Consider the following 13,084-nt stretch of genomic DNA (forward strand, 5'->3'; position numbering starts at 1 on the left):
GCAGCACGCGGCAGCTGGCTTCCCTACCAATCTGAGCACTCAGTAAATGTATTTTGTGACGCCCAGCCAGCACCAGCGTAACAGCTACGAGGAACTTCTGCCGCAGGCGTCATTAGCTTTACGTCAATGTACCTGCACTAAAAGGTGAACAAGTTACTATTTTATATATCCTCAGTCTTAGCCGCATAGAGGTGGCGCATGCCTTTAAAACCAGCACTCAGGAGGCAGAGGCAGGAGGATCACTGTGAGTTTGAGGCCAGCCTGGTCTGTAGAGTGAGTTCCAGGTCAACCAAGATTACATAAGGAAACCCTGTCTGGAAAAAATAACAAACAAAACAAAATCTTCAATCTTTAGAAAACTAACCATAAATTATGTTTTTTTTAAAATTATTTATTTATTATGTATACAATATTCTTTCTACATGTATGCCTGCAGGCCAGAAGAGGGCACCAGACCTCATTACAGATGGTTGTGAGCCACCATGTGGTTGCCGGGAATTGAACTCAGGACCTTTGGAAGAGCAGGCAATGCTCTTAACCACTGAGCCATCTCTCCAGCCCCCCCCCCTTTTTTTTAAAGATTTATTTATTTATTTATTCATTATGTATATAGTGTTCTGTCTGTATGTATGCTTGCTGACCAGAAGGGGCACCAGATCTCATTATAGATGGCTGTGAGCCACCATGTGGTTGCTGGGAATTGAACTCAGGACCTCTGGAAGAACAGGTAGTGCTCTTAACCTCTGAGCCATCTCTCCAGCCCATAAATTATGTTTACATACTGATGTTTTTTAATATAATTTATTTGTAAGCCAAATCTTTAAAAAGAAAACAAAGAACTCTGAAGTAATAAAATAAATACAAATTCTTTTGGTTCCTTCCACTATGTGATATTGTTAAATGTTACAAAAGCAATTGACAATACGTATGAACATCGTTAAGCACAAAAAGACTCCAGCATGTTTTTAAGTCTTTAATGCACAGCCCATAGGAAGCCAGCAGGAACAACGGAGAACAGCTTGGACTTCAGCTGCTCCCTTGTCCCCAACCAGGGCCTCCTGCTTTAATTAGCACTGTCGTGCCCTTACTATATGAATGGCCTATTAAGCCTCATGATCCTTTCTCTCAACTGTCCTTCATTTCATTCTCAAATCGACCTCAATCTGAATAACTGATACCCTGCTGTGACCAGTGATAGGATCTGAGCCTGAAATCAAAGCTGCACAGAAATCAGTATAGAGACCACAGGGTTTTGACTCATTTAGAAACAGTAATAACGGGATGTTTAAGGTTGTTTTCGATTCTGTTACTGTTTTGTGCTGAGGCAGGGTCTCAGGTAGCCTAGATTGGCCTTCAATTCACTACAGAGCCAAGAATGACCTTGAACGCCTGATATTCCCCTGCCTCCACCTCTCAGGTACCGGGATAGCCGAGTTGACTACAAAATCCATGGAAATCTGCATAAAGCAATATTTAAAACCCTTTCAAGGCATTTTATATAAAAATATACTAGTAAATGCTAACCAAGACAGAATGGGAAGTTGATCCGAATGCTTGCATGCTTGTGAGACATGTTGTTAGGTTGACCAGATGTCATCACAGCTTTATAAACGCAGGAAGCCACAGAACTGCCCCGTACTCTATAAGAATTTATTTACAGTTCAAAAACTGTCAGACACATATCAGGCAATTCTGAGTCTGCAAAGCAAACTGAGAAATTCAGGTTTGATTAACAGTAATAGGTATCTGGGGATCTGTGGGGGACTGGCTGTAGGACCCCAAGATCTTGAAATCTGCAGCTGCTAGAGTATCCTATATAAAGGTGCACTGTGTCCGAATTTAACATATGCTGTAGTGTGTTTTAGGCTATCCTAGATTACTTATAATACCGCTTACAATGTAAGCAGTCTGTTGTTTAAGGAATAATGATGAGGAAAGAAGTCCATATACATTGAGCAGAGATACAAACATTTTTTCCTGAGTATTCTTAATGTGTGTCTAGGTGAATCCCGAGATGAAGATCAGGCACAGATCAACTAACTATACTTGGGTCATAGGGCTCTTCTGGGATTAAATATATTCAGTTATTAAAAAACAGAAGTATATGTGTGCTGACACCCAGCAGGCTTCCCTTGTCAGCTGCTAACCTTATTAACAACACCATTATGACCTAAAAACACTGTGTGAGACTATTTCTAGGCAGAGATGCAAAATTCACTTACACAGGATGCTTACTGTTAGTATTACTTTAGTGGGTCACCATTTTGGTGATTGTTCTATTTCATATTTCAATACCTCATTGAGATGTGCATATAATGGCGATTTCTAGATTGTAACAAACTTTGAAAGTATAGAAGCATGAAGGAATATTAGCCCAAAAGCCAATGTACAGCGGCTCTTACTATGGTGCGTAAGTGGCTCTAATTAGAATACCAATTCAGACAAAACAATCCCAACCACACTTTCTCAGTCCATTGAGATATACAGACTGGGTCTTGTTAACTTTGGTGTGATATTTATATACAATAAAGGTTTAATAAAATTAAAAACAGAGTATCTAGCTCCTTTTCCTCAAAAATGTGTTCTGTAGCTTCAGGTTTTGTGATCTGACTACTAAGAGTCTCACGCCCACTGACATCTGCCAAGGTCTATGCACAGGGCTCCGGCTCAACCGAGACGTCCCACATGCCCTGCAAACCCCTCTTACCTGCGGCTGCTCTGAAGGGCTCTCAGAATGTGACCCGCTTGGGACCGCAGTGACACTTGCAGGAGACACCTCAACCGTGACGTCCTCGAGGCCTGGGATAGACGACAGCTGAGAAACGTAAATCAGTGTTGGCACAGGAAGATCACTCCAGGGGCACAAAACATACTTTACCCACGGGTTCTTACTTAGCTCCCTTAAATCTACAAAATTACATAGGTTCAGCATTTTCAATCTTAATCTCCATGTCATAAACTAAAAGTGAAAGACATTCACACACTTTTGAATATTTTTTCAAAAGTTTAGTTTAATTAATAGCCCCTTTCTCTATAAATTGTTGTTAAGGGGCTGGAGAGATGGCTCAGTGGTTAAGAGCATTGCCTGTTCTTCCAAAGGTCCTGAGTTCAATTCCCAGCAACCACATGGTGGCTCACAACCATCTGTAATGGGGTCTGGTGCCCTCTTATGGCCTGCGGGCATACACACAGACCAAATATTGCATGCATAATAAATAAATAAATATTAAAATAAATAAATAAATTGTTGTTAAGACGAGAGTAGTTTATAGTGCATGGGCTGGGAGTCTGACTGACCAAATGTGCTGCACCACTAATATACTATTTGAGCCTCCAGCCCACCTTCCTTATACCCCATTTTTATTGTCTGTTAACAAGGATGAGGAGACTTTCCTTATAAAATTATTTTTGAAGCATTTTTATTAAAAATGGCTTGCTAAAGAAAAGTACTCTGCCGTACACAGTGTGTGTGCACACATGGTGTATGCACGTGTGTGTATATGTATACCTGTGTGTGAGTTAGCAAGCGTGTGTGTGTGCGTGCATGTGCGTGCTTGTGTGTGTGTGTGCGTGTGTGAATGCGTGTACCAGCGCATGTGCTGGAGTCTCCCTCCCTGGCCCTTCACCAGCTTCTCAGAAAGGGTCTCTGCTGACTCTGGAGCTCCTCCATGGCTGGATTGGCTGGATCCTCCTTTCTCCCATCTGAACTTGGGTCCTCAAGCTCGTGAGCACGCACTTCACCGAGCTTTCACCCAGTCCTCTAGCACATCTGAAGACTAATGATGTGAGATGTGTCTTTACACTTTAATATATGACACAGCTTGTCTTCTCTCTGTAAACGTTTACCGTTGAATGTTACTAAAGTATGCTTTCTAGATTTACAACAAACGGGCATACTGTCAATGTTCCAGACGAGAATGCATTTTAAAATAAAAAAGATTTTGGGGTTAGATTTTACCCTGGTGATAATGATATGTGTCTGTCAAAGCTTGCTGGCTGTGAGGATCATATGATAGCCAGGGACACGCTAAGGTTAACTTGTCCATAAGGATATGTAACCTGTGTGCTTGGATGGCAGCACCTGAAAATTCGCCAACCATTAAATAGGACATGGTCCTGAGACAGGGCGTAAGAATCACTGCAGACAGTATCTCAAGCAGCACAAGTCATTGAAAAGTGTTGAGAGAAGACAGTGCTTAGCAAAGTGGCAGCGGCCGCACAGTCACGAGTTGGTGTAGTGGTGACTGATAGAACAGCCCCAGCATGCTCAAGGCCACATATTCTAATGTCTAAGCCAGAGAAATGTTCTCAGGCAGCACACTTGTTGAAGTCCATAGAGGGCAAAGAAAGTACAACAGCACATTTACTGCCTTATTCTAATGTGAAAGCAAAATTTCCACCTTAAATATTTAGTAAACATTTTGATCAATTAAAAAGTTAAATTCACTTTTGAATTGATCCATAAAAAGACAGACACTAAAGACTTTTATGGAGTGGAGAATAAAATCACAAAAATACAGTAGGAAAAAATACAGTAGTTTCTCCTGTATTTCATAAACAGGAAAAACATGGAGATCACTACAAATTAAAACAAGTTAAAGCCGAATCTGTCAGTTATTTATCAAATCTGTAGGCTTCAGATAAAAATTATTTTTCGCAGATAACATGGGACCTTTTGTTTGTTATTTTGTTTATTTCATTTTTTTTAAAAGAGACTGACTGTCTCTGTATAGATCAGGCTGGCGTCAAACCCATTATCCTCCTGCATCAGCCTCCTGAGTACTGGGATTATCAACATGGACTACTGTACCCAGCTTCTTGGCAATTCATGATTTCAAATTGATATTCTTCATTAACTTTCAAGATATTTACATATGAAAATATTAGGCAATGTTTATAAATTTTGCCCGGGAGACATTTAAGTTTTATTCTATTTTATTATTGTGCTACTATTAAAATGAAAATAATTTTGAGTTTCCATTACGTAATGTGAATCATATAATAGCTTAATTTGCTAATATGATGCTTCTATTGTACTTTTACTTGGCATAATAAAGGAACTCTCAATCCACGAGCATTCTGACAAGACTAGGTTAATGTTTATTTAACACCATTCATTGCCTTGCAATTATAATACATTTTTTTAATGTACTACACTGTATCACTTCACAGATAGGGGTCAGGTTGACTCCACTCCCAAACACATTCTAAATATAAGAAAGACGGTGTGCATGCGGAAAGTTCACCCTGTGTTTAGAAATACAAACCTTCGCATCTAAAATGTTGAGAGTTGTTTCGATTTGTTGAATTCGAAGAGAAAGGTCTGCCAGTTTCTAGAAAAAAAATCAGAGACATAATAACAATATTTGATGAACATGCTGAAGAGAACAACGAAAGGCAGGTCTGAAATTTATAAAACACACGATTTAACTATTTCTCACACACCACTGTTTTCACAAGGGCAGAAGGAGAACACTGTATCACTGGAGTGTGTCACAGAGTTTCTACATAGTCACTGATAAAAATGTTCACCTTTCAGCTTTCTCCAATTCATTACCAGAGCACTAAGCCAACATACAGACTCCACCCAGGCCAGTCTTCCAGTCACTGGACCCAGAACAGAACCGGAAATGTAACAGTAGCTCAATAACTCCTTGCAAACGAATGGATTTTCCATAGGAAACAAGAGAAAGAATAAAAATGAGTCTAAAGCAGCCTCACGTAGGATCTGCCTGTGGAAATTACTTAGGCGAATAAGCAAATACAATTCAGTCCAAATTCAAGCCTCTCAGGTTTGAAAAGCAATAGGGGGAGGGGCTGAACTTCCCTGAAATGAAGCGGAACGATTCATTTTAGAATGAATTAAGAGAGAAAAAGGGTTCCAAAGAACCAAAACGAAACACCTACAATCAAAACCCAACATAAACCAGAACAAAGCCCAGCATGCCCTAACTACTTTATAGAATTAAGTTATCCATCTGGCCCTAGGGAGAAGGTTCAGGGGAGAAAGCACTTGCCACTCCAGGGTGCCGACTTGTGTCTGCATGCCAGCACCCAGCACCCACATGAAGGCCAGGCAGGCAGGGTGGCCCACCTGCAATCCCAGCACACGGGAAGTAGGAACTGGATTTCCAGAGCAAGGCGGATAGTAGGAACAGCTGAACTAGTGAGCATTGGCTTCGACCGGAGACCCCGCCTCAGGAAATACAGGAGAGAGTGACCGAGGAAAAGATCTGATGTCAACCTCTGGACTCCATGTGCTTGCAAAGCTGTACACACATGTGCCCATACGAAGGCATGCACATACACCACACATACGATTATTCACTACGCACACACTTTCACAAATAAAAGGTAGCATAATGATGTACAACCCAGAGAGGCGTTCACTGACATCATATCTTAGTTACACATCCCAAGAAGGCTAGCCAGTTCACTCCACGGCAGAGAGGCACCATTTTGTTTGCTACCTGGGAGAATATAAAAACCCTTATTAAAAGCAGAGCTTTAATGCCCCGATTAGGAGTAAAACACTGACCACTGACATAGACCTCTCAGCGCTTTCTGGGGTGCCTGGTTGTTTTAAAGCAGGATCTACCAACGCTGCCTATGCGGGTATCACATCTGGGCTCATAGCAGCCTCCTGCCTCAGCCACCCAAACAGCTAAAATGACAGGATATATTACTGCACCTGAATCTATCATCTGAAACTTAAATAAAAGCTGCTTTCTTTTTATTTTACCTATTACTGTATTTTGTCTCTTTCTCTTTGCAAGCTAGGATGAAGATAGATAATATCCCAGGGGATGACAACGAAAGCCGGTGTGGATGCTGGAGCAACAATACCAGAGGACATAATGGAAGAAGCTGCTTTTGGATTAGCAATTGCTCTGATAACCTAGATCCGCAAGCCTGGCACAGGAGTGAGAAAATACTTGGTTATTATTGAACTCACACCCTTTTCCCATACCGATGCACAACGAACTGCTACCAAGTCCTTGCTTTTACTTGTTATTAAGGATAAAGTTTACTTTAAATTATGGGTATGTGTCTGTGAGTATGTGCACCTGAGTGCAGGTACCATGGAGACCAGAGGAGGGCGTCAGGTCTCTTGGAGTTGGCCTTACAGGCAGTTGTGAATGACCCAGTATGGGTGCTGGAAACCAACCCTGGGGCCTCTGTAAGAGGAGCACATGCTTTTAACCACTGAGTCATCTGTCCAACCTCAGGACATGATCATTCGGAAATTGCACACACATAAGCCAATTTCTGGTTCTGGTTTCATTGTTTTAGAGAGGGTCTCGCTGTGGAGCTCGGGTTGGCTTCAAACATTCCGTCCAGTCCAAGCTAGCCCCAAACTGTCAGCACTCCTGTCTCGTCTCCCAAGGGCTCAGATTAAAGGCTCAGATCCTTGGATAAGCTTAGCTGCAATGGCATCGGCGCTAAGTGTAACTTTGAGATTTGTTCACAATAAGCTGTTATGTAAACATAAATACAGTTATAAAACATGTCATGCTATCCAAATTATAGGCGCATTCCTGAAAATCATGGAAATTCAATTTTGGCAAATTCAATAAGTCTTTTAATTCACTAGAGAAGAAATCTTACAATAAATTAATTTGTAAAATGATAAATTCCATATGTGAAAAAATGAGCATATTGGTTTAAATAAAGTAAACATAAAAAGAAAAATGAGTTAGAAATTTACTACTTTATGCATGTATGTGCACATACATGTTAATGTGTGTGAGAGAACATGTACATGTGTGTCTATGTGGAGGCCAGAGGTCCACACCGGCATCTTCCTTAACTGATGTCTATGTTTTGGGACAGGGTGTTTCTCTGCACCTGGAGCTCTCTCTCAGTTAGATGGACTGGTGAGCACGTCCCAGGAACCCTCCCGCCTGCCCTCCCAACGCCCGTGTTAGACATGCTCCGCCTGCCTCCCGACACCCATGTTAGACATGCTCCTTCATCCTTGACTCTTACATGGGCTCTGAGACATCAACTCAGGTCTTCCTGCTTTCACGAGAAGCATTTTAGTGACTAAGTCATTGCTCCAGTTCCCCAAATTAATTTTTATGTTTTAACCTACCCCCATGAAAACACACCTTTAAATAAATTTAATATTGTAAATGTTGGAGCAGTTGTGTGTGAGATATTACTGTCTGCAACACGTCATTTAAACACTCACACCGAGACTATGACGTAGGAAGGACTTTGCGTGTTTTTAGAGAGAAAAAAAGTGACACTTCACACAAGTGAAATAACCTGAACCAAAACACTTCAAATCCGGGCTGACAGAGTTTGCTGCAACAGGATGGTAGATCCAGGGCCCACAGCCTACTGTTCATTACCCAGAGTTAGTAAACAGCTGACCAGCTTCTCAGCAAGTTCTGGATTACACAGACTGGAAATCAGTCTGGCTGATTTTCTGACTTGGAACATTTACCAAGGTGGATGGCATTCACCTGCAATTACTATTACTATTTTTAAATCAGTATTAAATATCTCATGATCAGACTATACACCTAACTTGTCACTGAGTAAGGAGTGGAGATTTACACAGGGCAGACTGAGGATGGGAAGGCGGATCTTAGCGATTAGCTGAGTAGAGCTGTTTGGAAATCTACCTACTGGACAGAATGAAGGTTTTAGGAAAATGATCATTTCAGAGCAATAATTTTCCCCCTCACTGTATGACACCAGATTATTTCGGTACCACTATCCTTTCATTCGGAGCCCATTTTACCTACCCTCACCTGCTACTGCCAAAGCCTCAGAAGGCATAAATGATTTATCTTGCAAGACATGAAAGACATTGATAAAAACATCAATACCTATTAGCTTACCATCATTTCTCTAGATACCCTAGAGAGTTGTGGGGAACAGTAGTCTCTGCCTTGCTATGGCTACTACCACCTATGGCAAAGCTAGACAAATCAATGCAAACATAATTTCAAGAGAAAAAAAACTCTGCTAGTTTTATACTACATCGGCGGACTAAAAAGCCCTCCAAATCGTCTAGTCATTAATTTAGAAACTCATGAGGAGCGCTGCATTAAGAAAAAAATCTCACAATCCCACAGAACAGAAAATCTGAAAACACGCAACACCTGCGATTCTCAAACCAGCTCTAGAGAAGGCTACTTGATACCACTATGAACAATGAGATGACATAACTTTATGGCTGTAAAACACCGAGCATCAAAACAAAACAAAAACATAAAATAAAAATAAAATACCAAGCATCTCTAGTCAGGTCCCTAAAAGAGTGTTTTAAAGTAGCTCTCCACGCGCTCCGCTGTGCTATGTTCTGGAAGCCAGTGAGGGCATCAATCCATGTCTTCATTAAGCCGTATAGAACTCTTAAGCCTCCCCACTAGAAGGACGCAGTGAAACCCAAAAAAGGGTTTAAGAAAGACATCACATTTGTTTGAAAGTTAAGTTCAATGTGGGCCTAAATCTTGGATATAAAAGATAAACACTATAAATTTGTTAGATGAGAATTCTCAACACCTTTGCCTGAATTTAAAGAGTTTTAGAAGGAAAAGATTAGAAATGGTTTAAAATCCATTCTTGTGCGTACTGAATCTGAGTCAAGATAAAATACCCACACGTCTTGTTTACACGGGGCTGTTGAGTCGGTGATTCTCTGAGGAGTCTGCCCAGGAAGGGCAGCACTAAGAGCTAGAGTTGGCCCTGCCCACTGGGTGGTGGACACCCGGCATTCTGCGGATGGGAGCTGGAACAGTAATGTCTGCTGAGGGTTGTGAAGGAAGGGGAGATGACTCTAAGTGACTTTGTAACTTGGGTCTGATTCAACCGCTTTCCTTTCTCCTGCCTCTGGTCTAGGCAGGCAAAGAATTATACAAAGTAACCTCATAGACAGAAAGTTTGTAAAAAAGTTCTTTACAAAGTATAAAAAAGAGTTCTATACTGTTCTCTTTATCAGAAAACTCTAAGAAACAAAATAACAGATGACGAAAAAGCTCAATTTGTTTCAAATTTAATCTCAGCTTGCGTTTACCTGGCGGAAAGTGCTACATTTATGGCTGATGTAGATCCGGGTGTGGGGAGCGAGTGCCCTTCTCCCTGCAGTTCCCTCCTAGTGAAAAAGCAGAGGATGCTCATTTTTTCCTTTAGGGAAACAGTCATTTTGGTTCTGCTATGACTTGCCAAACAAGGCCAACAGGCTTCCCAGGGCTATTGATAGATTAAATACTATTTCAGAAAGCGACGCTGAGACACATATATACTATCTCCAGCAATTTGCATAGTTATAAACATACTCCATTCAGTAGCTACAGAACAACCAAATGTACGGCACAGAGTAGAGAGATGCTCTAGCCTCTTCATTTAGGCCAGAGCTGGGAGCTCAGTTCGGCTCCTTGGGCTGCTCTCAGCAAGTTAGGGAGCCTCCCTACAAATCCTCCGCATGGTTTCAAATGAGCGTGGAACAAATGGATAAAGAACAAGCCAGTCCAAACTGTCCACATCTTCATTTGTGTATATGCCAAAGAGAGATGTCTGGACCTTAAATGGCAGGGCTGGGATGATAAGTGCATGTTCTTCCATTAGTGAGTAAGCACACAATAAATATTAGTTACATCTCACCGAGCCAACAGCCAACCACTGACAAAAATATAAACGGCCAAAATATCAATTGTAAATAATGAATCGGAGTCAATCACCAAACATAAAACACAGAAGGGCGGGACACGGGAAGATGGAGAGCCATGCCTTTCCAATACCCATCCGCAAGCAAAAGCATTGATTTAACCAGAGTCCCACACAAAGACACTTTCCCAAGGGCTAAGGAAACCAGGCGAGCACGAGGGTGACCTGCCGAATTCAGGGAAGATGCATCAGAAAGAGCAGTGTGCCACGTGACATGTGTGTAGTATGGACAGGTGCACATTCCTGTCACCCAACCCCAAGAAGCACAGCAGAGAAGACACAACTCTGGCTGGGAAAAGGACAGGGAAGTGAGCAGCCTCAGAATGTGCACAAAGACCACCCCAGTCAGACCCAGCACTGTATAAGCCCTGGTGACCCCAGACACCTGGCCAGTACCAAAGATGGAATTTTCAAGCCCCACTCATTGTCTGGTCAGACAAGCCTTGCGGATGTCTGTACCATACTGCCACGGTGCCAAACTAGCCCAGAGACTCAGAACCCATGCCAAACCTAAGCAGGTTCTAATGTTCTCATAATCCAAGGCTCTCAGAAGACCGCTGCAGACCTGACCATCAGATTTGTTAGAGTTGGACCAGGCCTCCTCCCTCAGACTCAGGCTTCACACCCATCCCAGCAGACCCAGGGTCCAGAAATGGACAGACTGTGCAAATCCAGGCTCAAGGCCAACCACAATTTAGTCCCTGCAGCCTTGTGGTGTAGGATGGTCTACACTAAGTCTCACCTTACAGAGCCATACCCAAGTCCCGCTAACTGGATCCAAGCTCTATGCAGAAAATAAGATCTCTATAGCCACGTGGTGGCCCAGGACGTGGGAGGCAGAAACAGGCAGATCTCTGTGAGTTCGAGGCCAACTCTGGTCTACAAGAGCTAGTTCCAGGACAGGCTCCAAAGATACAGAGAAATCATGCCTGGGGGTGGGGGATTCAACTGAAATTTTGGGTTTTATTGGGGGGGTTAGTGTATAATCACAACAAACTTAACTAAGCTATCTCAGAAACTTCTAGAATACTAATTCAGTTGAGGGGGGGTACAGGGCTGACAGTAACCAAATCAAAGAGGTGCTAAGGTGTCTCAAGGCAGCTGAAGAGGGTCATGGCCGTGAGAATCAAGGAAGGCTGTGACTCTTGCTTCGCTCTGTTCAGCTACAAGGTGGAAGGCGACTTTCTCGGCGAGAGCCATTGGCCAGTCGCCCAGGACCTACCTCCTCACAGACTGTGGAAAACCGATTGAGAAACTTCACCGTGTGCACCACAAACTGGTTGAGAAAGGCCACGGTTCTTTTCTGCTGAATAGCGGGCACCTGTGTTGTGTAAAAACAAACAAACAAACAACATGATTTTTACGGGAGAAACATACACTGTGCCATCCTTTGGGGATCTGGACTTGATAAAGGGCATGGTTTTGCCCTGGGCCGTGAATTTCACGAAGGGATTAGGATAGTCTCTGCTTTGTTTTTTTTCCCGAAAATTGTGTGTCAAAGTGACAGGGGATGCATAAAGTTTGAGAATGTGCTGCTACACACAGAGAGACAGACAGAGAGAGACAGAGACAGACAGAGAGATAGAGAGACAGAGAGGGGGGTAGTGTTGGTGGAAGGAGCACTATCTCTAGACTTGGGCGTACAGTCACGTGACTGGGGGGGGCAAAGGCTGCGCGGCACACCAGACTCTTTAATTAGCTCAGGATGGACCTCTTTCGAAGTGGACTGCGGGGCTCCCCCTTCCTCAAGTTAGCAAAAGAGAGGCCCGGGTTGGGCCTGGAGGGGTGACGTCTCTCGGGGAACCGGGGCCCCTTGGCCAAGCTCCTTCCCCGTCCGCCGGAAGCTGAAGTCCATCTTTTACAAACCTTGGTCAGGTCTATGCCTGAGCCCATGAGAGGAAGCCCATCCTCATCCATCTCCTCAGCGGACGGGGACGCCGGGTCTAAGGAAGAAGCCCTTCCCAACCCGGTAGAGAGCCCCGACTCCCTTCCCAAGTTCCTGCCTCCGGGGCCTTTCCGGAAAAAGGCTCCTGAGCTTACCAATCATTAGTCGGTGGCTTCGGAGAGCCCGCCTCTTTGCTCTCGCTCAGCATTCTGGGATTGGTAGTTCATGATACGAACTGTAAGGTTGGCCCAGGGAACCGAGGCTGAAAAGCAGTTGCTGTTTTAGCTGTAAAATCTGAAAAAATATCTGAGAAAACACACACACACACACACACAAACACACACACACACACACACACACACACACACACACACACAAAGAGAGAGAGAGAGAGAGAGAGAGAGAGAGAGAGAGAGAGAGAGAGAGAGAAATACCGAGAGATGAACGGAAAGACCTCTGCCCTCAAAGAATAATATAGTGAAGACGTGCAAAATTGAGATGGATGTGCCAACAAAATCC

At 43.0% G+C, this 13,084-nt stretch overlaps 1 protein-coding gene across 2 annotated transcripts in view; it reads right to left on the reverse strand.

Moving 5' to 3' along the window:
• The window catches only part of Washc3 (WASH complex subunit 3), a 34,883-nt gene extending 22,174 nt beyond the window's left edge, over positions 1 to 12,709 (reverse strand). For both annotated transcript variants that reach the window (XM_050145762.1, XM_050145761.1), the window contains exons 1-4: positions 12,547 to 12,709; positions 11,903 to 12,001; positions 5,268 to 5,333; positions 2,708 to 2,815 (exon numbers count right to left, since the gene is read on the reverse strand). In XM_050145762.1, the coding sequence (XP_050001719.1) occupies positions 2,708 to 2,815; positions 5,268 to 5,333; positions 11,903 to 12,001; positions 12,547 to 12,597 (324 nt within the window). In that variant the 5' untranslated portion in view covers positions 12,598 to 12,709. The remainder of the gene's footprint in view (positions 1 to 2,707; positions 2,816 to 5,267; positions 5,334 to 11,902; positions 12,002 to 12,546) is intronic.
• Positions 12,710 to 13,084: the final 375 nt, after the last annotated feature.

Source organism: Alexandromys fortis, unplaced genomic scaffold (genome assembly GCF_014885135.2).
Source record: "Alexandromys fortis isolate MF-2015 unplaced genomic scaffold, M_Fortis_MF-2015_v1.1 scaffold_50, whole genome shotgun sequence".
NCBI lineage: Eukaryota > Metazoa > Chordata > Mammalia > Rodentia > Cricetidae > Alexandromys > Alexandromys fortis.